At 46.2% G+C, this 24,747-nt stretch overlaps 1 protein-coding gene across 1 annotated transcript in view; it reads left to right on the top strand.

The window, feature by feature from the left end:
* The first annotated feature begins 8,555 nt into the window (after positions 1–8,555).
* The window catches only part of PRKRIP1 (PRKR interacting protein 1), a 36,048-nt gene continuing 19,856 nt past the window's right edge, over positions 8,556–24,747 (top strand). The window contains exons 1-4 of the mRNA XM_029945728.1: positions 8,556–8,721; positions 16,397–16,939; positions 17,673–17,751; positions 18,694–18,794. Of these exons, the coding sequence (XP_029801588.1) occupies positions 16,616–16,939; positions 17,673–17,751; positions 18,694–18,794 (504 nt within the window). The 5' untranslated portion in view covers positions 8,556–8,721; positions 16,397–16,615. The remainder of the gene's footprint in view (positions 8,722–16,396; positions 16,940–17,672; positions 17,752–18,693; positions 18,795–24,747) is intronic.

Below are 24,747 nucleotides of genomic sequence, written 5' to 3'. Positions count from 1 at the left end.
TACTTCTTATTAATTTTACTTAACATTAGTGCAATTGAATTTTCTGACTTTAACTTTTGTAAATGTGTATCTGCATTACCTAGGGCCATGAAAACATTACATATAAACACTAAAGTGCCTATGATAAAAAAAAATACACAGCAAAATGGAAATGAACAGATAAAGGATGATTTAAACATACTTAAAAAATGTATACCTTGTTTTTAATCATTACTCTTGCTTTTGTTACTTTTTGGGTACCTAATTAGGTGCTGTATACCTTCCAATTTCCCGGTATCCCCTTAGAGGAAGGCTAGAACTCCTTTTTTCCCCCCCCAAATAACAACCCTATAGGCTCTATGCCGTAAATCTTATTCCAGAATATTTAGGCTAAAAATAAAATCCATAAGCAACACACAGACGTACACCACGTGTGTTCAACCCACCTATTAGATTGCATTAGTTCTTCTAAAGCTTAAAATGAAATGATAGGACGCCAGGGTGGCTCCTTCGGTTAAGCAACCAACTGCAGTTCGGGTCACGATCTCAAGGTTCATAGGTTCCAGTCCCGCTTAGGGTTCTGTGCTGATAGTGCAGAGCCTTCTTCAGACGCTCTCTCTTCCTTTCTTTCTCTGCCCCTTCCCAACTTGCACTCACTCTCGCGCTCATGCTCTCTCTCTCCCTCTCTCTCAAAAATAAATAAACTAGGGGCGCCTGGGTGGCTCAGTTGGTTAAGTGACTGACTCTTCGGTTTGGTACAGGTCATGATCTCATAGTTCGTGAGTTCAAGCCCCACAGCAGGCTCCATGCTGACACCACAAAGCCTGCTTGGGATTCTCTGTCTCTCCCTCTCTCTGCCCCTGCCTGGTTCAAGCTCCCTCTCTCAAATAAATAAACATTAAAAATAAACAAATAGGAGCACCTGGGTGGCTCAGTCAGTTAAGCGTCCAGCTTCAGCTCAGGTCATGAGCTCATGGTTCGTGGGTTCAAGACCCGCGTTGGGCTCTGTGCTGACAGCTAGCTCAGAGCCTGGAGCCTGTCTTTGGATTCTGTGTCTCCCTCTCTCCCTGACCTTCTCCTGCTCAAACTGTCTCTCTCGCTCTCAAAAATAAATAAAACTTTTAAAAAATAAATAAATGAATAGGGGTGCCTGGGTGGCTCAGTCGGTTAAGCGTCCAACTTAACCCTCAGGTTATGATCTCACGGTTCACAAGTTCGAGCCCCATGTCAGGTTCTGTGCTGACAGCTCAGAGCCTGGAGCGTGCTTTGGATTGGATTCTGTGTCTCCCTCTCTCTCTGCCTTTTCCTCGCTCATGCTCTGTGTCTCTTTCTCTCTCTCTCAAAAATAAGTAAAACATTAAAAAACATTTTTTGAAATAAATAAATATTAAATTTTTTAAATTAAAAACAAAATGAAATGGCAATTAATGAAAGGACAAAGCTAAGGTTCTAGACTTCGGCCTCAACAAGATGGGGTAGCATGGACCAAATACACTCTCCATCCTCAAACAATGCCACTCAGAACATTGGACGTTGGGAGGAAACAGCGATGTCTGGAAGACGGGAAGCAAATGAGCTGAGCTCCACAAGGGCCCCGGATGACTGCCTGGAAGAGGTTTCCAGGCTGCGGTGCAGGAAGTCAGGAAGAGCCCAGCAGTCTCTGAAAGCTGAGGACACAGAGGCAGAAATCTAGAAAGCAAAATGGCTGCAGTCCTCAGGCAAGTAGCAGGAAGCGCAAGGTGCATGGTGACAGAATTATGGAGACCTGCCGAGGCCCCTCCCCGAGTATTCAGTTGAGAATACTGAATGCATGGGCAGTACATGATGTGAAGAAACTACCAGAGGCTAGGAAGAGAGCCACCTGGAAGGACCCATGGGAACAGGGCCCCGTACCACAACAGGCCAACAATAGGACATGATTCCAACAGCCAGAGTGGGACACCTCCAAATCCACAGAACATTGGGGTATAAGGAAGGGGGTGGGCCTCAGTAGTGGAGAGAATTAACCCTGGACAGAACAGCTCTGCCTCCACTTCAAGTTAAAAGGAACAAAGTGGGGGTACCTGGGTGGCTTGGTCAATTAAGCGTCCAACTTTGGCTCAAGAAGTGATCTCATGGTTCGTGGGTTCGAGCCTGCTTTGGATTCTGTGTCTCCCTCTCTCTCTGCCCCTCTCCTGCTTGTGTTCTGTCTCTGTCTCTCTCAAAAATAAATAAACATTAAAAAGAAAAGGAATAAATTGTCTCCAGGTAACAGAACTAAACAGTGTCCCAGAACAAAACTCAAGGATATTTAGAAGAATGTAAAATTACCCATGGGGTGCCTGGGTAGATCAATTGGTTAAGCGTCCGACTTCAGCTCAGGTCATGATCTCACAGTTCGTGGATTCCAGCCCTACATTGGGCTCTGTGCTGACAGCTCAGAGCCTGGAGCTGCTTCTGATTCTGTGTCTCCCTCTCTCTGCCCCTCCTCCACTCTGTCTCTCTTTCTCTCAAAAGTAAATAAACATTAAAAAAAATGTTTTTTAATTACCCAGTATCCAACAAGGTTCACAGCTCTGGCATCCAGTTAAAAATCAGCAGGCGTGTGAAGAGAAAAGAAAGTATAACCTGTAACAAGGAAGGCAATCAACCAAAAGTGACCCAGAAATGACACAATGGTAGATTAGGAGACAAGGACATCGGAACGGTTCTTATAATAAGATTCCTCATGGCCAAGAAGATGTACAAAGTAGTGAACTTGGTAAGTAGAAACGTGGAACCGAGCAAGCAGAGGGCCCACATCAGGCTTCTACAGATGAAAACTAGGACTAAGAAGAAAAATGCCCAAGACTGGGATATTAACAGCAGACTGGGCCTTGTGGAAGAGCAGGTTAGCGAACTTGGAGAGAGAGTAACGGAAACTATCCAGGGGGAAATTGAATAAAAATTTACAGACCAGGCACAAGAAGACAAATACTATATGATCACACTCATTTGAAATATTTAGAATCAGCAAGTTACATAGAGACGAGAAGTAGATCAGAGTTTACTAGGGGTAGGGTGGAGGAGGGCATGGGATTATTGCTGAAGGCTCAGAGTTTCTGTTTGGGCTGATGAAAATATTTGGGAATAGCTTGGGGTTTTTTATGTTTTTTATTAATTTTTGAGAGGCAGAGAGAGAGAGAGAGAGCGTGCGCAAGCAGGGAAGGGTCAGAGAGAGAGGGAGACACAGAATCCAAAGACAGGCTCCAGGTCTGACCTGTCACCACAGAGCCCGACATGGAAGAACTTCAAGCAGCTAAACATCCATGAAATTGTAGTCCCCAAAGGAGAGGAGAGGAGAGAGAGAGACGGAGACCAAATTATTGAAGAAATAATGGCTGAAAGTTTTCCCAAATTCATATGCACTAAACCTCAGTAAATTCTAAGTGCAAGAAACATGAAGAAAATTCTATCAAGACATATCACAATCAGGGGTGCCTGGCTGGCTCAGTCAGTTAAGCGTCTGACTTTGGCTCAGATTGTGATCTCACAGTTCGTGAGTTCAAGGCCTGCATCGGGCTTGCTGATGTCAGCCTGTGGGCACAGAGCCCACTTAGGATCCTCTGTCCCCCTCTCTCTGTCCCACCCCTGCTCATGCACATGCTCTCTCTCTCTCAAAAAATTAAATAAAAACATCTTTAAAAAAACATATTACAATCAAACTGGATAGATCAGTAATAAAGAGAAAATCCTAAATGCAGCCAGAGATATGTGTGTGGGGAAAAAATTAGGTGGCAACAACGCAACCCCTCATGTTACACCGCCATCTTTTGTTTTTGGTGTCACCCTGTTGAGCAAGGACATGGGTTATTGATACTTTTGCCCACCTTGCTTTTGCTCTCTATGTAAATGACAAACTGTCCACATCTAAAAAGGTCTTGTCATTTCTTTACTAGCCAACTCTGCCAGCCTGCCTGACACCCCTCAGTGAGTTCGAGGTTGAGCCCTAACTTGCTCTGAATGGGGACTGAGTTCTGTGACTTTACAGTAACTAGAGGACCCTCGAGGAGCAAGCAAAAGGGACACAGAGCACCTGTCCAAGTTTCCAGCCATGGAAGGGGAACGATTACCCACCGGCTAAGGTGGTTTTTTTGTTTTGTTGTTGCTTTGGTTGTTGTTATCATTCTATTCACTGCTCTGCTCTCAGGTCTACTAGAGGTCCTCTTTGAAATACGAAAATGATGCTAAATGTTTCAGAAAGTGTGGTTTGCTCTCATGGAACAGAGGAGTTTTGTTTTCTGCTTTACACAGTAATTTTCTTAAGTTTATTTACTAATTATTTTGAGAGAGAGAGAGCAGGGGAGAAGCAGAGACAGGGGGAGAGAGAGAGAATCCCAAGCAGGCTCCACACCATCATCAGGGAGCCCAACATGGGACTCAAACTCACAAACTGTGAGATCATGACCTAAGCAGGAACCAAGAGTGAGGCGCTTAAGCAACTGAGTGAGCCACCCAAGTGCCCCTGTTTTGCACAATAATTTTGATTCAGCATTGTGTCTGGACTGGAACTAAGTTCTTGTCTCTAGCGTTTGAAGTGTGGGGAAGAGTGCTTCCCCTGTGGAGTACTGTTCAGACTACTAGTTACTGAAAGAAACAGAGCGCTGTCCATGGGAATCATGGTCTATGGGACTGGAACAGTTGTCATGAGCGAGATAGTGTAGACCCAGCGGGTCAAAAGGCTGGGTGGACTCAGTGCAGTCATCGAATAGTGAAGATGGTACATTTGGGATCTGACTGAGGCAGGTCCAGAGGACACAAGTAAAGCAAATAGGCAACTCACTTTCCTTCTGGTGCATTAATACTGTCAGCGTTACCCTATGGAGGAAGGCGTGGGCAGTATCCCGAACTTGCTCATCTTTGTAAACTGAAACTCTGTCCCCACCAAACACTAGCTCCCTGTTCCCCTCTCCCAGACCCTGAAAGGTGATTCCACTCTCTGTCTTTCTGAATTTGACAAATCTTGGGACCTCCTACAAGCAGAGTCATGCAACACTTGATGTTTGTGTCTGCCTTGTTTCACTTAACATAGTGTCTTAGTATTTAAAAAAAAAATTTTAATGTTTATTTATGTTTGAGAGAGAGAGAGAATGAGCAATCAAGGGGTAGAGAGAGGGGGGAACACAGGATCTGAAGCAGGCTCCAGTCTCCGAGCTGCCAGCACAGAGCCCAACACGGGACTCGAACTCATGAACTGCAAGATCATGACCTGAGCTGAAGTGGGATGCTCAACTGAGGCACCCAGGTGCCCTAGTAAACCATTATTCTTACTGTTTTCCTGAATTTCAAGTATCTTCCTCTTTTGGCTGTTGAAGAATTTTCTCTTTGTATCTTCAGTGTACACAAGTTTCACTTTGGTATGTCAAGGTATGGTTTGCTCTGTATTGATCCCATTAGGGTTTACTGAGCTTCTTGAATATGTGGATTCATATCTTTCATCAATTTTAGAAAATTTTCAGCCAGTAACTCTTAGTACTCTGGCGCTCTTTATCCACCTTCTGCTGGCTCTGAGTTTCAGCAATGACTTGCCTCCAGCTACTAGAGATGAGAAGTCCCTTTAAGGGTTGCATGTAGGCACTGTCTCCATGCTGGGTTCCATTGACTGTCCTAAGCTTGTTGTTTTCTTCCTTCAAGTTTTCTAAGGCAGAGAAGAAAAGTTAGCCATCTCCCCAATTTATATAATTGCCATTGCCCCCTATCCTTCTGGCTCTAAGCCTACAACCTACATGAGAACTCACCAATGCACTACAGGCGAGATTCTTGGCAACTGTCACGCTACATCCAGAGGAGCAGAGAGACATGGACAGTTGACGTGTGTGGCTCTCGGTACACGTGGTAAACTCAAAGGCCACCAAAGAGATGTGGGTTATAGTACCAATGGCAGTCTCTCTACAAGATAACCAGATGGGCAATGAGGAAAGCTCTTTAGAGAAACATACCAGCTAATAAATGCTTAAGGAATAATAAACTTAGAAATTCAACATCTTACAGCACTCAGGGAAATAATGGATGCAGGAACAGCCCTTACCAGTCGCAAAAACCATTAGGTCAGGTTTTTGGAGCTTTATAATGGATGGATTAGTCTGCCAACTTCTAACCCGCAATCAATCATATCATGACTAACAGCAAAACAACCTGTCACAGCAGGGATTCTGAGGTGAGATGATGGGAAGAACACAGAACTTCTTACGAATCAAACAAATAAGCAAAACAATTGAACCTGAGTTCAATCAAGTCTCTAGATCTAATTATGAGTTTATTTAAAAAGCCATTACAATATGGGGATAGACAAACATGTCAAAGAACACTTAAAAAGGGGGGGAGCACCTGGGTGGCTCGGTCAGTTAAGCATCCTAATATTGACTTCGGCTCAGGTCATGATCTCACTGTTTGTGAGTTTGAGCCCTGAGTCAGGCTCTGTACTGACAGCACAGAGCCTGCTTGGGATTCTGTCTTCCTCTCTCTCTGCCCCTCCCCTGTTTGCTCTCTATCTCTCTCTCAAAATAAATAAAAATAAACTTTAAAAAAAGAATGCATGTAGCCAAATCTAGAACTGAGAAAATCTACAGGAATATATCCTCTGTTTGTTCAACAAATAACTGTCGTAAAAAAGAAAGAAGGGAGGGGATCTGACATAGGGTATAGAACTAAAAGTAATCATCCAACTGTAAAAAAAAAAAAAACACACCAGCATTTTTGAGACAATTGGGGGTATGAAAACATTGGGTATTAGATATAAGAGAATTCTTGTTAATGTTGTTAGGTGTGATAGTGATATTATGGATTTTTTAAGGTTCTTATTTGTTAGGGACACATGCAGAAATATTTGCAGATAAGACTATGATATCTAGGATTTGCTTTGCAATAAGACTCCAGTGGAGTGGGGGCAGGGGAAGAAAAGAAAGCGTTGACAGGTGTTGAAGCTAGGTGATGGGTACGTGGGAATCACTTTGTATTTGCTCTTCTTAAGATTATGTTTTATAACCATAATTAAACTTTTCAAAAAGCACAAGCTTGGTGGTGAAGAGGAGAGCCCCTGCACGGGAGGGTTGAGTCTGCCGAAATGGAGTGTGTTTATATGCGGAGGAATAGACATAACGACAGAAAAAGAACTCCCCGGTGGAACCAGGTCTGGAGGGCCCCGGGGGAAAAGGATGCAAAGCCCAGGTGGCAGACTTGACCTTGGTGAGGGTGACAATTACAGTCCAGCCTCCATGAGCTGAATGCCAGCTGTGCCCTATTCACACATTTGATCTTAATTGGCCCTTATAGCCATCCCATGAGATGGCGTCATTATTCCCATTTTAGAGATAAGGAGTTGAGACTCCGAAAGGTGGTGACTCACTGAGGGTCAGATAATTTGTAAATGGCAGATTCTGGATTAAAGCCAAAGTTGCTGTGCTTCCAAAGCTTGGAGCTGTGAGATGGGATGACGGGGGTGAGAGGGGAACGTCAACGATTGGAGGTGAAAGAGGGGATGACAGACACAGCCTGGGAGAATGGCCGCCTCTCTTCCTTGGGAAGCTGGAGGGGAGCAGTTAGGAACGGGGTGCCCGCCCTACTGATCACACCAGGACTGCCAGGGAGCTAAAGAGGAACGAGTCACACTCTGGTGCAAGATTATCTGGGCCAGCCAGGGAGGCAGAGGTGTCCCCACCAGGAAATTCAGCAGGGGGACTTGTCAGGTGCCTCACAGGGCCCCCTCCCACTCTGCAGCAGTTTCAAGAGTCCTAGGTGCAAATACAGAGAGTGTGAGTTGACCTGAGCTGCATATGAATCAGCAAAGAGTGGAAGGCTTCCAAATAAAGCTCATGCAAATTCAGCTGCTACCAAGAGCCCCAGGAAAGGGAGGCGATGCCAAACCTACCCCCATCTCACCATGCCCTGATTGCACCTGAACTTCTATTCTCTGTGCAGTTCTGCCCTGCCCCTGAGAGATACCTGCTTCTGAGCCAATTGCACAAACACCGGAGTGGCTTCAGACAGAGGCTGAATGACCCGTGCTGGACGAGCCATCTTGTCTACCTGGGGTTCAGCGTCACTTTGGAAGCCTTCTGACTTTCATAGCCTGCCTTGAGTTCATGGCTGGCCAACCCAAGCCTGCATTTTCTCATTTCAGCCTTTCTGAAGCAGTTAACAGGAAACAGCCAACAGCATAATTCCTACACTTTCCATTGCTTCTAAGCCTTTCACGTGCCATCAATGCACATAAGCAAACGTACCTTCCACCTGTATCTCAGCTCCATCTATCACAGGGAAGAGCATGAGAAATCATGTTGCTATTGCATGCCAGGGGTCGTCACCACCCCACTGACCCCTCCCCCAGCCAGTCCAGTGCACAGCCCAATCCCATAATCCCATCCTGAGGGGCCGCTTTCTCGAGTCACTTCTACTACCAACTGTCTTAGCCTGGGTTGCATCCAGAAGGATGAGTCATTTATTTTGGGAAGCGATCCCAGGGTGACAGAAAGTAGGGGACAAGGAAGATGGGAAACAAGGAAGAGGAAGAGCCAATCCAAGAGCAGCTGATTGAGCTGCTCCCTGCTGTGGGCGTTCTGGGGCTGAAGCCAACTCGGACCCTCTTCGAAGCCACAGAGAGCACATTTCAGAATTTTCCACCCGAGGAATGGAAGAGAGAAGCATTTATCCATCAATTCCTGTTCCCATCCGTCAAGCACTCCACATACAACGTTAACTCCCTCGCACAGCCAGCTCTGGATCCGTGTGAGTACCAGAGGGCCCCAGGGCATGAAGGAAGAGATGTGCCATGCCCCAGGGGCAAGGCTCCGGATAAAAGTCGGGTCAGGAAGATCTGAAGGGAAGAACAAGAAAAGTGAGGAAAGGCAGTTTTTTTCAGTAAGTGGTTCTGGGGAAACTAGATAATGAAGTAACTAGAAAGGGAAATTAGTTCCTGACTTTACCTCAAGCCCTGGAAACAGTTTTAGGTGAATCACAGATCCAAATGGCAAACGCAAGCTAATAGAGGGCTACTAGATTATGTAGGGGTAGTTTCTTTGTAACCTTGGGGTAACAAAAGATTTTAAGCAGGACACAGAAAGGGGCGCCTGCGTGGCTCAGTCAGTTAAGTATCCAACTCTTGATTTTGGCCCAGGTCGTGGTCTCATGGTTCACGGGATCCCGCCCCATGTGAGGGCCTACACTGACAGTTCAGAGCCTTCTCAGAGTTTTCTCTCGCCTCTCTCTCTGCCCCCCCACTCTCTATTCCTCTTTCTCTCTTTCAAAATAAACATTTAAAAAAATCTTTCATAAAGGACACAGAAGATATCCTGATGGCTAACAGACACAGGAAAAGATACTCTACATCACTCATCATCAAGGAAATAGAAATCAAAACCATGATGAGATACCACCTCAGCAGGGCTGTCAGCAGGGCTGACATCAACAACACAAGAAACAACAGGTGTTGGTGAGGATGTGGAGAGAGGGGAGCCCTCTTGTACTGTTGGTGGGAATGCAAATGCAGCCACTCTGGAAATCGGAATGAGGTTCCTTAAGAAACAAAAACTAATGGGGAACCAGGGTGGCTCAGTCGGTTGAACATCCAACTCTCGTCTTCGGCTTAAGTCATGATCTCACGGTTCCATGAGTTTGAGTCCCACATTAGACTGTGCACTGATGGTGCAGAGCCTGCTTGGGATCCTCTCTCTCTCTCTTTCTCTCTCTCTCTCTCTGCCCCTCTGCGCCCTTTCCCTACTCACGCTTTCTCTCTCTCTCAAAATAAATAAATAAACTTAAAAAAAAAGAAACTAAAAATAGAATTACCCTACAATCCAGCAATTGCATTATTAGATATTTACCCAAAGGATACAAAAATACAGACTTGAAGGGGTACATGCACCCTGATCTTTAAAGCAGCATTATCAACAATAGCCAAACTATGGAGAGAGCCCAAAGGTCCATTGACGGGGAAATGGAAGAAGATGTGGTGTGTATATACAATGGAATATTACTTGACCATGATAAAGAATGAAATCTTGCAATTTGCAATGATGTGGGTGGGGCTATACTGTATTGTGCTAAGTGAAATAAACCAATCAGAGAAAGAAAAATACCATGTGATTTCACTCATATGTGGAATTTAAGAAACAAAACAGATAAACATACGGAATGGGTAGGGGCAATAAAAGAGAAGAGAGGGAAACAAACCATAAGAGACACTTAAACATTTTTTTAATGTTCATGTATCTTTGAGAAAGAGAGACAGAGTGTGAGTGGGGGAGGGGCAGAGAGAGAAGGAGACACAGAATCTGAAGCAGGCTCCAGGCCCTGAGCTGTCAGTACAGAGCCCAATGTGGGGCTCAAACCCACGAACCGTGAGATCATGACCTGAGCCGAAGTCAGGTCAGATGCTCAACCAACTGAGCCACCCAGGTGTCCCCATAAGAGACTCTTAATGACAGAGAACAAACTATGGGTTAAAGGCGGGGGGGGGGGCTAAATGGAGGATGGATACTAAGAAAAGCACTTGTGATGAGCACTGGGTGTTGTAAGTAAGTGATGGATCACTGAATTCTACTCCGGACACCAATATTGCACTGTATGTTAAGTAAAATTTAAATTTAAGAAAAGAAAAAAAATACAATAGGACACAAAAAGCCCTAACCAAAGGAAATGGTGATAAATTTGACTGCATCAGAATAAAGAGCTGGGCACCTAGGTGGCTCAGTTGGTGGAACTTCTGACTCTTGATTTTGGCTGAGGTCACGATCTCATGGTTCCTGAAATCAACCCCCGCAGCACCCTGCAGAGCCTGCCTAGGATGCTCCCCCATTCTCAGGCCCTCTCTATTTCTCTCTCAAAATCAAAAAAGAAACATAAAAAGAACAATGTAGAGCTCCTTTTTGACAACCGATACTAGTAAGCCAGTAAACAGGTGAACCCAGAGTGGTCAGAAGATATTTAAAATGCATTTTGATGGATTCCGAATATGCGGAGTTCCAAAAACCGGACCAATCACATGAGTTTTAGAGGTATATGGTTAGCCGGTGAAAATATAAAGATATAAAGAAAGGCAAGGAAGCAATTACCCTTCAAGCCAGGAGAGCGGTTACCTCTAGGGAAAAGAGCTCCGTGATTTGGCTGATTGGGAGTGGCCTGTGGGCCGTGTTCTAGTCCTTGACGGGAATGGTGTCACGCCAGTGTCTGCTTTGTGATCGTTCGTGGGGCTGTGTTATGTTTTCGTACATGTTTCTGGGTGTATGTTCTATTTCACAATATAAAAGTTTAAAATATGTCTATCTCAGAAGGTTTTTGTGAAACTTTACATAGGACCCCATCACAAAGAGCCTGGCAGATGGGAAGGTACCCACCAAGGTTAGCGACTCTGCTTCCCACCGGACTGGGGGTATTTTGAGTGTGACCTGCATGTGGAACTCAGCAGATTTGTGGGAGGTTCATATTTATTCATGGACGACCACCCAGGGGACACAGGTGGCGCCGACAGTGTCGGAAGGTGAGAGATGATGGACCGACCCAGATAGGGTAATGCATCTCTCCTATTGGGTCCTTCAACCAGCAGACTGAAGTCCCCTAACCTTGGGGGTCCAATTCAGAAATAGAAAGTAACTTCAGTAAGTCACACTAGGAGCTCTGGAGGATGGGGATTGTGCCCCTGCAGCTCTAAGTCCCTCCTAGCATTGCTCCATGTGGCCTGGGTCAAAGAGAGCCCTGGCCTCTGGGTGTTGGGGGGTGGGGAGGGGCAGAAGCATGGGGGCTTCATCCACATTGGCCTTGGGCTTTGGAAAGCCTATTGCTGCCACCCGGCCCCTTAGCTCCTCTCTGGACAGGCCAGGGCAGAGCAGATTGACAGAGTTTGAGCTGCTTTGGATGGGCACAATGGGCTCCAAGCTGTTGGTGCTCCCCAAAGCCACCCAGACAATAGGGGGTTGGCACCTCTGTAACCTGGAAGGTGACCTCTGTTCATTATGTCAAGTGTACTGGAGCATAATTGTTATACAATTAAATTCACCTTTTTAAATTTTTATTTATTTGGTTTTTTTCTTCTTTTTATGTTGGTTTATTTAATTAGAGTGAGCACGAGTGGGGGAGGGGGCAGAGACACAGAGAAAGAGAGAATCCCAAGTAGGCTCCATGCTGACAGCACAGAGCCCCATGCAGGGCTCGAACTCATGAACTGCGAGGTCATGACCTGAGCCGAAATCACAAGTCTGATGCTTAAACTGACTAAGCCACCCAGGCACCCCATAAATTCACCTGTGAAAAAAATGTTTCCTGGGGCGCCAGGGTGGCTCATTTGCTTAAGCATCTGACTTCAGCTCAGGTCATGATCTCATGGTTCGTGGGTTCGAACCCTGCATTGGGCTCTGCGCTGACAGCTAGCTCAGAGCCTGGAGCCTGCTTCAGATTCTGTGTCTCCCTCTCTCTCTGCCTTTCCCCTGCTTATGCTCTCTCTCTCTCTCTCAAAAATAAACAAATGTTTAAAAAATTTCTTTCAAGTTTCCTTATTTATTCTTGAGAGAGAAAGCACAAGCAGGGAAGGGGCAGAAGAGAGAGAGGGAGACACAGAATCTGAAGCAGGCTCTAGGTTATGAGCTGTCAGCAGAGTCTGATGCAGAGCTTGAACCCACAGTGAGATAATGACACTTAACTGCCTGAGCCACCCAGGTGCCCCTTAAATTCACTCCTTTAAAATGTTTTAATTTAATTTAGTATAATTTTGGAGAGAGAGAGCAAGCATGAATGGGGAGAGGAGCAGAGGGAGAGAGAGAATCTCAAGCATCCTCCACACTCAGCACAGAGCCCAAAATGGGGTTCGATCCCACAACCCTGGGATCATGACCTGAGCAGAAATCAAGAGCTGGATGCTCAACCAACTGAGCCACCCAGGTGCCCCCATGTTCATGCTTTTTAGGCATATACTTCAATGAGCTTGACAAATGTGTGTGTTCCCATAACCACAATCCCAATCCAGACATACACCATGTGCATCACACCCCAAAGTTCCCTTGGCCCCTTTACAGTCAATTCCCTCCTCCTGCCCTTGGCCCCTGGCATCTGCTGGTCCATGTTCTGTCTTCATCATTGTGGCTTTTCTAGAATGTCAAGTAATGGAATCATTCAGATTGTAGCCTTTTGAATCTGGTTTCATTCACTAAGCATAATGCTTTTGAAATTCATCCATGTGGTTGCAAATATCAATAGTTCTTCCTTTTTATTCCTCAGCAGTACATTACTGTATGGATACATCACAATTTGATGGTCATTTGGGTTGTTTCCAGTTTGGGGCAATTTTGAATCAAGCTACTGTAGGTATTTGCATACAGGTCTTTCACTGGACACATATGTTCATTTCTCTAGGGTAATGCCTAGGAGTGAGGTTTTTTTTAGTGTTTTTATTTAATTTTGAGAGAGAGAGAGCATGAACAATCAGGGGAGGGGCGAAAGGGAGACGGAGAATCTGAAGCAGGCTCTGTACTGACAACACAGAGCCCAATGTAGGGTTTGAACCCATGAACCAAGAGATCATGACCTTAGCCAAAGTCAGACACTCGACTGACTGAGCCACCCAGGTGCCCCCCGCCACACTTTAAGAAAAAAAAAAATTAGATGTTTATTTTTATTTTTAAATGTTTATTTTTGAGAAAAAGAAAGAGTGCAAGCCGAGGAGAAGCAGAAAGAGAGGGGGACAGAGGATCTGAAGCAGGCTCCATGCTCACAGCAGAGAGCCAAAAATGGGGCTCGAACCCATGAACTGTGAGATCAGGACCTAAGCCTAAGTTGGGATGCTTAAGCGACTGAGCCACCCAGGCATCCCAAGAATGAGCTTTCTGTGTTGTATGGTGCATGTATGTTTCTCTCGGTAGGAAACTGACAAACTCTTTTCCCAAGCGGTGTATTCCAGCTTAGTTTTTGTTCCCCTTGGTGGAAATGTCCTCTTGTCCTGGATGTCAGGGCCATTGCAGAAAGACCACTGACTCACTAATTCAGTGAGAAACTCAAATTATGGAATACTTGTAAATATTTTTGCTGTTTCGGTTCTTTAAGTACCAACTACAACTCAATTAAAAGTAGGAGTGCCCACCCAGCTAGGGTGCCTAGCTGTGCCAGTGTGCCCGAGATTCTCCTGGCTTTAACACTGAAAGTCCTGCACCCTGAGAAACCCCTCAGTCCTGGGACCAAGTTGGGATATGTGGTCACCCTACCATCGAGTGTCAGGGCACTGAACATCTGTCACATCGTTTTATTCACAGGAAAGTGTCAAGGGTGGGCTTGTTTGTCCCCTGACTTGCGCATAAGGAAACAGCCTTCAAGAGGTTAAGTTGCTTCCCCAGCCCACACTCCAGAATAGGTGGCGCCAAGCTTTGGCACCAGATCTGCCAGACTCCAAAGCATCCCTGCCCCCCACCCTGTCCTGGGCTTCAGGGGCCCAGGCCAGCAGGTGCAGCTGGGTAGAGCTCTGCTGCCCTCATGTGGCAGCCAAGGAGGCACTCTGGGTCAGAGTCCACTCTCATGGGGCAGCTGGCGGAGGGAGCAGGAAGACACCCTTTCCCCCCACGGAGCAGAACTTCAAATCTGGCCTCAGCCCTAGAAAGGTGCCACATGGAGGGACCCCACCAAGGCCTGCTGGGGGCCCTGGTCTAGCCATCCACGACTCACATGATCAATCAGGCCCTCCCAGACCTAGGGCCAGAGTGCTGGGCTTGAGTCTGTGTGTGACCCTGAGCCAGTCACTCAACACGTTTGGCTTGGACTTCAGTTCCTCATCTGTAATTCAGGATGATGAGCATGTCGACACACTTAGACTAGGCTTAGACACTGAGGTTGTAATTACCAGCTCCATCACACCCACATGCCCCCCTCCCTTGTGAACTCATTCACTTCCTTCACTGACTTAACTTCCATCCAGCAGCTATCTGCCAAGCACCAGCTCTATGCCAGACCCGGAGGTGGGGGTGACAGAGAGTCGGCTGCTCTCCTGGCTCTTAACTCTCTGCTGATCTACTATCTTACGCCTTCATTCATTCCTTATTTATTGAGAGTTCATTCTTTTTCAGACTCACTGAAATTCCTTTTTCATTCATTCATCCATCCCTTGGTTATCACATTGACACATCCGTTCTTTCTTTCATTATTTTTTCAGGCAATTGTTGACCCCCTCCCCTTTCCTTGCCTAATTCCTGTTTTGCAAGCATTGTGGAAGCACCACTCTACTCAAGGCCAGGATTAGATGCTGGCATTTGGCTCAACCCTCCTCCCAGACTTGTGGGTAGGCAGATGGCGAGGACGCACTGTGCTAACTACCATATGGCAGCCATCAGGACCCGGAGCAGGGAGAGCACCAAGAAGGGAGCAACTGACTGCCTAGAGGAGGGAACAGGAGGACAATCAGAGAGGCTTCGTGGAGGAGGTAGCATTTAAACAAAGTTAAGAAGGGTGTATGGCAGTTCTCCAGGGAGGGAAAGACACTCCAGGTAAAGTCTTTTTGTGTATGTGGTACATTTGGGGAAAATGTGTCCATGACAACATCCAGATCAGGCTCTCCCTATGCTCCAGGGACAGACATAGGCCAGTCAGGGACTTCTCCTAATTCATCACCCTTGGTCACTGGAAAACCACCCCACTGTCAGGGGGTCCAGGAATGGCCTTAGGACATTAACAAAACACCCTGTCACAGGGATCACCTGGCAGAACAGGGACACTCAGTGGGAGAGCTGCCCGGGCTGAGTAGGCTGTGCAGACAAGCAGCAACAGTACTATGTGAGGTGCCTGGCCCCCAGGATCCATCCCCTGGTCATCAGCATGTGACCCAGTCCTTGCCCCAGATGTCGAAATACAGCAGTGAACAGAATGCCCATTCTTTTAGCTGGTGACCAATGATACACAAAAAAACTAGCAAATGTGAAGACCACCAGAAATACACCTCAGTTGAAAAAAATTGGTTCTGTTGCCTCTTTTGCTGAGGAAGACTACACTGACTTCAACAAGGGGGTGTGAAGGAGGACTTATTCTAGGATTTGGGCTTGGGTGAAGTGATTTGCGGGAGGGTTCAAGTAAGTGGATTCAACCCTAGATTAGATGCTGTCAGGAAGCAACACAATTCCATGACTGGCTGTCTTAATGAATATTTAAAGTGAACCAGAAAAAAAAAGAGAAAAATAAATAAAATAAAGTGAACCAAGCCTAATCCTTTAAAGAAGCAGCTCTCATAAGAGCCAGAATGAGGCTCCAACAATATTCCTGTTTTCATCTAGGTTCAAACATGATTATAGAGCAATCATGTTTATGCCTTGTGTGATGTTGGTGTTCTGGGAAACTGTTTACGTCCAACAGAACATCAAGGCCTAGCTGTAAGTGCCAAGCCAGGTCCCAGACGGGAAGGGCCCTTTTCTCTTTCTCATAAGATTGTCACAAATGGTAGGGAGAGTGGACCAGCCCCAAGGAACGACGAGGACAACGGCTAGGACAAAGGCTCAGGAGCAGGAGGGGGCGCTGAGAACCATTAGCAGGGCTCCCGGCGGCGCCAAGACACGCACGCAGACTGGAGAGGTTGACTGGGGTCGCACCCTCGGGCGTGCAAGGCTACCTCTCCCAGAGGAACTTAAGCGCTCAGCTGTCCAGCTTTGTACAAACACAGGAAATGAAAGCAAACAGCTTTCAAGACAACCCACCCGGCCACGAGCTCATGAATATTCAGCAGGATGCTTCCGGCTTGCGACTCCGCCCCAGCCCCGCCCTGCGAGAAGACTGCGCTTGCGCTGCTAGCGCGCGGCTCTGTCGTCATACGTACGCGCCGCCGACGCCGCCGACGCTCGCCAGGGCAACTTGGAAAGCTGTCATGGCGAGCTCAGCTGCTTCCTCGGTGCGACCGCCGAGGCCCAAGAAAGAGCCACAAGCGCTCGTCATCCCCAAGAATGCGGCAGAAGAGCAGAAGCTCAAGCTGGAGCGGCTCATGAAGAACCCGGTGAGACGAGGCACTGGTTCGACTCCTCCGAGTCCCCTTCCGTTCCAGCGCTTCTGGGGACCCGAGAGCCCACTTCCCCCACCTCCAAACTTAGGAACTCAGTACTCGAATCCCAGGGCCAGCCCTTAGGAAGGAGTAGGCTACCTCGGAGACCTTGAACTTCTTCCGTCCTTATTTTGGAGCCCAGCCTGGATGCAGGTGCTGTGGAGATCCTTCCCATGCTTTTAGACATTTCTAGTTTAACTTTCTGTGAACAGAAGCGTTGACTGGAAAGATGGAATTCATGGGTTAGCACAAGGGTTTATCTTCTTCTAAACAGCACCAATTCTTAGGCATTGGCCGGGCCACCCGGAGCAAGTCACTCCTCTGTCTGGGTCTCGCTTCCCTCAATCATAACAATAATTGGATAAGGTCTCTTACACCTGTGGCTAGAAAGGGTTGACTCCCCATGTAGTAGAGTTAGGGTTAGAGGTTTCCAGCCATAAGTGGTGACTTAGTTTCTGAATTCTGTTTCGGAAAGTTAAGTGTAGCGCAGGCAAGGCGGTGGGCCGTGGTAGACCCCAAAGTATATGGGATGAAGTAAATCTAAGGCAGCGAAGAAAATCAGCTGTAGGTCCAAGGAGCAAAGCAGCCTTTGGATTTCTTCACCAATCTAGTTAAAATGCTTTGGTTTTAAGAGATGTGAATTTGTCAGGTTTGTGCTTAAAAATGCTTTTGTGTTTCAATGTTGCAGGACAAAGCAGTTCCGATTCCAGAAAAGATGAGTGAATGGGCACCCCGGCCTCCCCCAGAATTTGTTCGAGATGTAATGGGTAATGTCTTGTGTGTGCGTGTGTGTGAATATAATTTTTGAGGTGTAGATATAAAAACCCTTCAGCTAGCATTTGTTAATTAGATCTTTAATAGGAAAAAAAATTGACTGTTTCAGTAATTTTGTGCTTACAGCAAAGGGGTATTTTTGTTTACAGTTTGGCATTAGAGAATTTACTTCTTCATCTTTTTTTTTTAAGTTTATTTATTTATATTGAGAGACAGCGCAAGCAGGGAAAGGGCAGAGAGGGAGAGAGAGAAAATCCCAAGCTGGCTCTATGCTCGCACCTACGAACCGTGAGATCATGACTGAGCTGAAATCAAAGAGCTCAACTGACTGAGCCACTCAGGAGCCCCTTCTGCATTGTTTAAATAACGTATTTTTTAAAAAATCTAACTGGAAATAGCTTATTATTTTGGTTGTAAATTAACATACTAATTATAAAGAGGAATAAATAAAGACATGGACATCTTTTCAGCCCAGTAGAAATTTAGCGTGTCAAGTGTGAAATCATCTGGCCAGGGAGGGAAAGATCTTAAGCTGTCTTTTAATGTTTTTTATTTTTGAGAGAGAGAGAGAGAGAGAGACAGCGTAAGCAGGGGAGGGTCAGAGAGAGAGAAGGAGTCACAGGATCTGAAGACAGACTCCAGGTTCTGAGCTAGCTGTCAACACAGAGCCTGATGCGGGGCTCGAACCCACGAACCGTGAGAGATCATGACCTGAGCCGAAGCCGGCTGCTTAACCGACTGAGCCACCCAGGCGCCCCATCATTCAACAATTATTTAATGATGCCTGCACTATGCAGGTCACTGCCAGATTCTGGAGTTCAAGGGGCATGGTCCTTTCCATTACTTCCAGTTTATTTTTTTTGGTCCCTTTTGATTGACGGCAACCATGTCAGTAACGGGATCTCATTAAGAACGCTAGCCTCTCCTGGCTGCAGGTTCCAGCGCTGGGGCTGGCAGCGGAGAGTTCCACGTGTACAGGCATCTGCGCCGGAGAGAGTACCAGCGGCAGGACTACATGGATGCCATGGCTGAGAAGGTCAGTGACTGAAAGGGCCAGTGGGGTCCATGGTTTCGGGCAATGTGCACTTGGGACTTTTAGGAAAAAGCTGCTGCCGCTGCTTTTTTTTTTTTGAGAAAGAGAGCGTCTGCAGGGGAGGGGCAGAGAGAGAATCCCAAGTAGGCTTCTTGCTATCAGCACAGAGCCTGATGTGGGGCTCACTCTCAGGAACCATAAGATCATGACCTAAGCAGGAATTAAATTTTTTTTTAATGTTTTATTTATTTTTGATACAGAGAGAGACAGAGCATGAAAGGGGGAGGGGCAGAGAGCAAAGGAGACACAGAACCTGAAACAGGCTTCAGGCTCTGAGCTAGCTGTCAGCACAGAGCCTGATGCGGGGCTCGAACCCACGAACGTGAGATCTGACCTGAGCCGAAGTCGGAGGCTTAACTGACTGAGCCACCCAGGCGCCCCCTAAGCAGGAATTAAGAGTTGGGTGCTTAACTGAGCCACCCAGGCGCCCCAGGAAAACGCATTTAAAAGAAGAGGGGATACACCTGGTTCTTGACTTTTGTGAGGGCTCCCTTCTTAAGTAAGCATGGGAAGGAGACAAAAGTAAATGGAGGTTACTCCTAGGTCAGATTCAGCACATCCAGAGGGGAGATGTAGGAGAGGAGGGAGACTTCCATGTGGGTAGAAGGGACAGCAGAGTCCCCTCTCCCTTCTGGGCCATTTGTTGTGAAACAGAATAGAAAGCAGGATCTCCCGCATCACTTGACTTATTCTCGTTCTGTTGGTTTTTTTGGCTGAATGCCTATAATTCCATTCAGCTGTGTGTTTGGTCTAAATAGTGTGTGCGCGTGTGGCTACTTTGAGTTGTCTAGCATAGAGACTGGCATTTCTTCATGACAGATGTCAAATAAGAATTGGGAATGACTTTAGAAATTGAGGGGCACCTGGGTGGCTCAGTAGGTTAATCATCTGACTTCAGTTCAGGTCATGATCTCACGGTTCATGGGTTTGAGCCTCAGGTCAGGCTCTGTGCTGACAGCTGAGAGCCTGGAGCCTGCTTCTATTCATTCTATCTATCCCTCTCTCTCTCTCTCTCTCTCTCTCTCTCTCTCTCTGTCTCTCTGTCTCTCTGTCTCTCTGTCTCTCTGTCTCTCTCTCTCTCGTTTCTCAAAAATAAAGCTAGAAATTGTATCATAAGAACTGTTAAGCTTTTTATTACCTGACTGGAAGGGCCAGAAAGGTCTTTCTTATTGCTCTTTTAAAATGCTCTTTGGACATTTTGCTTGTTTTATTTTTCAGAGAGAATTTTGGAGTTATTTTATCCACACCAAAAATCGTGTTGGATTTTTTGTTTGTTACTAGAATTGAGTTGAATCTGTCACTTAAACTGAATGAGAATGGATATTATAGTGTTGAGTTATTCCCTCTAGAAATTTTGATTTTTATGGAGATTTGATATTTATCTCACTATATTTGTTCATAGATTTTAAGTTTAGGGGGGTGTTGTTTTAAGTAGGCCCATGCCCAAAATGGGGTCTAAATTCACGACCCTGAGATCAAGAGTTGTGAGCTCTACTGACTGAGCTGGCCGGGCACCCCAAAGATTTTAAGTTTGTTTGTTTTTTTTAAGTTCATTTTGAGAGAGAAAGAGAGAGCCAAAGGGAGGGACAGAGAAGGAGAGAGAGAGAGAGAATCCCAAGCAGGCTCCACATTGTCAGTGCAGAGCTTGGTGCAGGGCTCCAACCCATGAACCATGAGATCATGACCTGAGCCAAAGGTGGAGACTTAACCTACTGAGCCACCCAAGGGCCCCCAAAATTTTTAAGTTTTTTTTTTTATTGCAGTGGTGCTAGATGCTCCTTTATATTTTATTCTTGACTATTATTCAAAATCAGAAAAAAATACTGATATTTTAACGCTCTTCTCTTTTCCCACCTAGCTATTAATAAAAACCAAATATTATTTGGTGAATTCTTTGTGATTCCCACGTTTGATTTCTCCTTTCAACATGTATTAGAGATTACCCCTCGCTCTTAATCTTACAGCACACACTGGGAAAGACCTTTACTTCAGTCTATGATGCCTGTTTTTTCATGGAATACATTTGTGTGTTTTAGAGAGATTCATATACTTTATAATGATAGGTATTTGTGTGGTGAGCTCACCACCTTGAGATCAAGACCTGAGCTGAACTAAAGAGACACTTCACTGACTCACCCAGGTGCCTCTTCTGTGCTTTTTATAAAGGAAGAAACCACTTTACCCGATAGCATGTGGTTTTCCAATAATTCGCTTCAAAAAAAAAATTAGACTCACTGTAGGGCTTTTTTCTATATTTAAAATAATCATTCACAAGGGGCACCTGGGTGGCTCAGTCAGTTAAACGTCCGACTTCGGCTCAGGTCAAGATCTCATGGTTCATGGGATTGAGCCCCGTATCCAGTTCTACACTAACAGCTCAGAATTCACAAAACAGAATACTACTTAGCAATAAAAAGGAACAAACTATGGATATATGCAACAACGTGGTTGATTCTTAAAACATATGCTGAGTGAAAGAAGCCTTGCATAAAAGAGACCACATGGTGTAATCCCACTTATGTGAAGTTCTACACAAGGCAAAACTAATCTATGTAAGAAAGAAAAAAATCAGGGGCTCCTGGGTGGCTTAGTTGGTTAAGCATCCGACTCTTGATTTCCGCTCAGGTCGTGGTCTCAACAGTTTGTGGGCTCGAGCCCTGCACCTGACTCTGTGCCAACAGCAGAGCCTGCTTGGGATTTGTTCTCACTCTGGCTCTGTCAAAATAAAATAAACATTTTTTAAAAAATCAGAACAGGGTGCCTGGGTTGCTCAGTCGGTTAAGTGTCCGGCCTCGGCTCAGGTCATGATCTCACGGTTCGTGGGTTTGAGCCCCGCGTCTGTGCTGACCGCTCAGAGCCTGGAGCCTGCTTCAGATTCTGTACCTCCTCTCTCTGCCCTTCCCCTGTTCGCGCTCTGTCTCTCAAAAATTAAAAATAATAAAAAAAAAAAACGAAAAATCAGAACAGTAGTTGTTGCTGAGCGTGGGTAGGAAAGAGGTATGAGGGTACTTTCTGGTGTGGTCACATTGTACACTCCAGGTATCGTTTTGTTGTATGTATTACCTTAAGTGAAAAATAGAAAAACTGTTAACAAATATTAAATTCTAATGATACGCACACTTAAATCTTTAGAAGTGAAATGTCCTGGTGTCTGCAGCTTACTTTGAAATGCATTAAAAAGAAACAAGATGGGTTGATGGATGGATAGCGGTATAGATAGGTGGACACACGTGTGCTAAAGCAAGTGGCAAAATGTTCCCTCCCCGCAAAATCTTGGTGGTGGTTATATGGACTTTAGAATTCCTTCATTTCTATATTTGAAATTTTCCAACATAAAACACTAGGGAAAAAATTAAAGGGATAGATTTGATACAGAAGAAAATATGTAAAAATGTACTGGAATCGCCAAAACTGAGTTTGAAAAATATCTGTATGACTGGAACAGAATGGAATCGTTGCCGTGGTGGTTTTTGCCTGGTGTTTGCTTGGCCTGCGGCCTCTCTTGGCCTCCAGCTGTTGGTGGCTCTTCTTCAGCTACTGCCATCCTCTGGATGTGACATTCTCCATTCTAGTGGGGAGGTTTTGGTGGCCGGTCACACCTGTACCTGGTCACCGTAGTGGGTTTTCCACTACTGGGAATAAACAGAACTCTATGTAGAAACTCTCAAAAGCACCATTTACATTTTGAAACTACTTTAGAGGGAAGGAAACAGTAAGCTTTTGGCTCAAGTACCATCAGCTAGTCTGGTTTTTATATATCGAGTAAAGACCGAGAGCAAATACAGAAAACTGCTTCACAAACCTTGAATCCACACAGACACGCAGGTTCTTCATTTCACATGGTGAAAGACAGGCTCTGAGGTTAGAAGAAACAAAGAGGCAAGATTGTCCTTACCTTTCCTGGTGACTGACCAGGCGTCGCCACCCGAAGAGCACATGGTGCTGCTGAGTCCTGCTGTGGCTCACGGGCTGCGGGACTCCGCGGCTCTGGCAGCAGAGTGAGACGTTCCGGCTCCGCTGCAAGCCAGGCCACGTGCTTCTCCTTTTAAGGCGTTTGCTTTCTAGTGCTCTAATGGGAGCTGGTTTCCTTGAAAGGAGTCCAACTCGGGCCTCAATCCCACAACCCTCGGCTGAAATCAAGAGTTGGACACTCAACTGACTGAGCCACCCAGACACCCCTATTTTATTTTTTTAGTGATCTCTATACCCAGTGAGGGGCCCCAAGATCAAGAGTTACATGTTCTGACTGAGCCAGCCAGGCATCCTGACCCCTCTTTCTTATCTCATGATTTCTGCTCTCAGAGAGTTTCTGTGTCACTCTAAGCAGAGCCACACAGCCCTGGCAGTGCAGGCCAGCAGAGGTGTTGAAGCCACCTCTTCCTCTGCTGGCCCCGTATTTACCCCGTTGACCTTTAAGGCTTTGACTAGAAGAAAGAGATGACCTTTTTTTTTTTTTTTTTTTAAAGCAATGGAGCATGAGTGGGGGAGCGGCAGAGAGAGAGAGAGAGAGAGAGAGAGAGAGAGAGAGAGAGAATCTGAAGCAGGCTCCAGGCTCCAAGCTGGATACAGGGCTCCAGCTCATAAACCGTGAGATCATGACCTGAGCTAAAGTCAAACGCTTAAACCAACTGAGCCACTCAGGCGCCCCAGAGACGGCATATTAGGTCATTGTATCTTTGTGGTTTACAAGTGCTTTCTAGTAGGCCATCAAATGTTATTCTTCCGGAAGGCTCTGGAAGAGAGGAATTGGTCTTTTCACCATTTTATAAGTGAGAAAACTAAGGCTCAGAGACAGCTGCTAGGAAGGAACATACCCAGGTTGGGTATGTATGGATGTGTGTACACTCGAATATGCCTGTGTTACACACGTGTGTGCTTGGTAGGGCTGCTGGCCCTGGGGGTGGTCCTGCTGTGGAATCCGTTACCTGATAACTGTCATTAGTTAGGACTTGAAAATCCCATGGTTCCACACCAGAACCATTCCTTCTGATGAGCCCAGGTCACCATGAGGAAAAACCGTGCTGCTGCGTGTCTCCTCTGCTCTCAGTTCTCTGCTCCCCTGACACTTCCGGTCACCAAATGAGTGGGGATCTTTCTCATACCAAGCAAGTCTGTGACACTAGCCGAGTGTCCTACCATGTAACTCAGTCCTGATGCCATCTACCAGGCCATGCCGTCCAGTGCTGCGTAGTCAGGGCTCAGTCCCATGAGACTACTTTTCCGCCCCCGGCCACCTCAAAGGCCAACCCCAGGCCCAGGTGTTGTCCCTTGTGTCACAGTTCTGACCACCGGCTGTGAATTAGAGGTTTCCCATGACACCCTGCTCAGAGGGGCTCACGGAACTCAGGAGAAGCCAGGTGGAAGAAGGGGTCCCAAGCTTCCATCCCTTCCTAGCACCTCCACATGTTCACCAACTCAGAAGGCATCTGAACCCCATCTTTTTGGGGTTTTGGAGGCATCACTACCAAGGCACGATTGATTAGATCACCGGCATTGGCAGTTGGTTCAGCCTGCAGCTCCTCTCCTCCCCTAGAGCCCAGGAGGTGGGGCCGAGAGTGGCCGCGGTGACCAGCCCTATTCCTTCAGCGCTTTCCAGAAGTCTCTCGTTAATTTAAACTTCTGTGGTTTAAGGGGGGTTCTCTCTGGGGCTGCTTCAGGAACTGGGAATGTAATTAAGTATTGTAATAAAAGATGCCCCTGTGGCTCATGTGTAGGAAATTTATAAGAGTTTTTGGAACCATGTTCCAAAGGTATGAAGACCAAATACAGTTGACTCTTTTTTAATTTTTTTAAAACATTTATTTATTTTTGGGAGACAGAAGCAGATCATGAGCAGGGGAGGGGCAGAGAGAGAGGGACACACAGAATCAGAAGCAGGCTCCAGACTCTGCACAGC

Source organism: Suricata suricatta, chromosome 8 (genome assembly GCF_006229205.1).
Source record: "Suricata suricatta isolate VVHF042 chromosome 8, meerkat_22Aug2017_6uvM2_HiC, whole genome shotgun sequence".
In the NCBI taxonomy this organism is placed as follows: domain Eukaryota; kingdom Metazoa; phylum Chordata; class Mammalia; order Carnivora; family Herpestidae; genus Suricata; species Suricata suricatta.
This window is presented reverse-complemented; position numbering and strand designations above follow the sequence as displayed.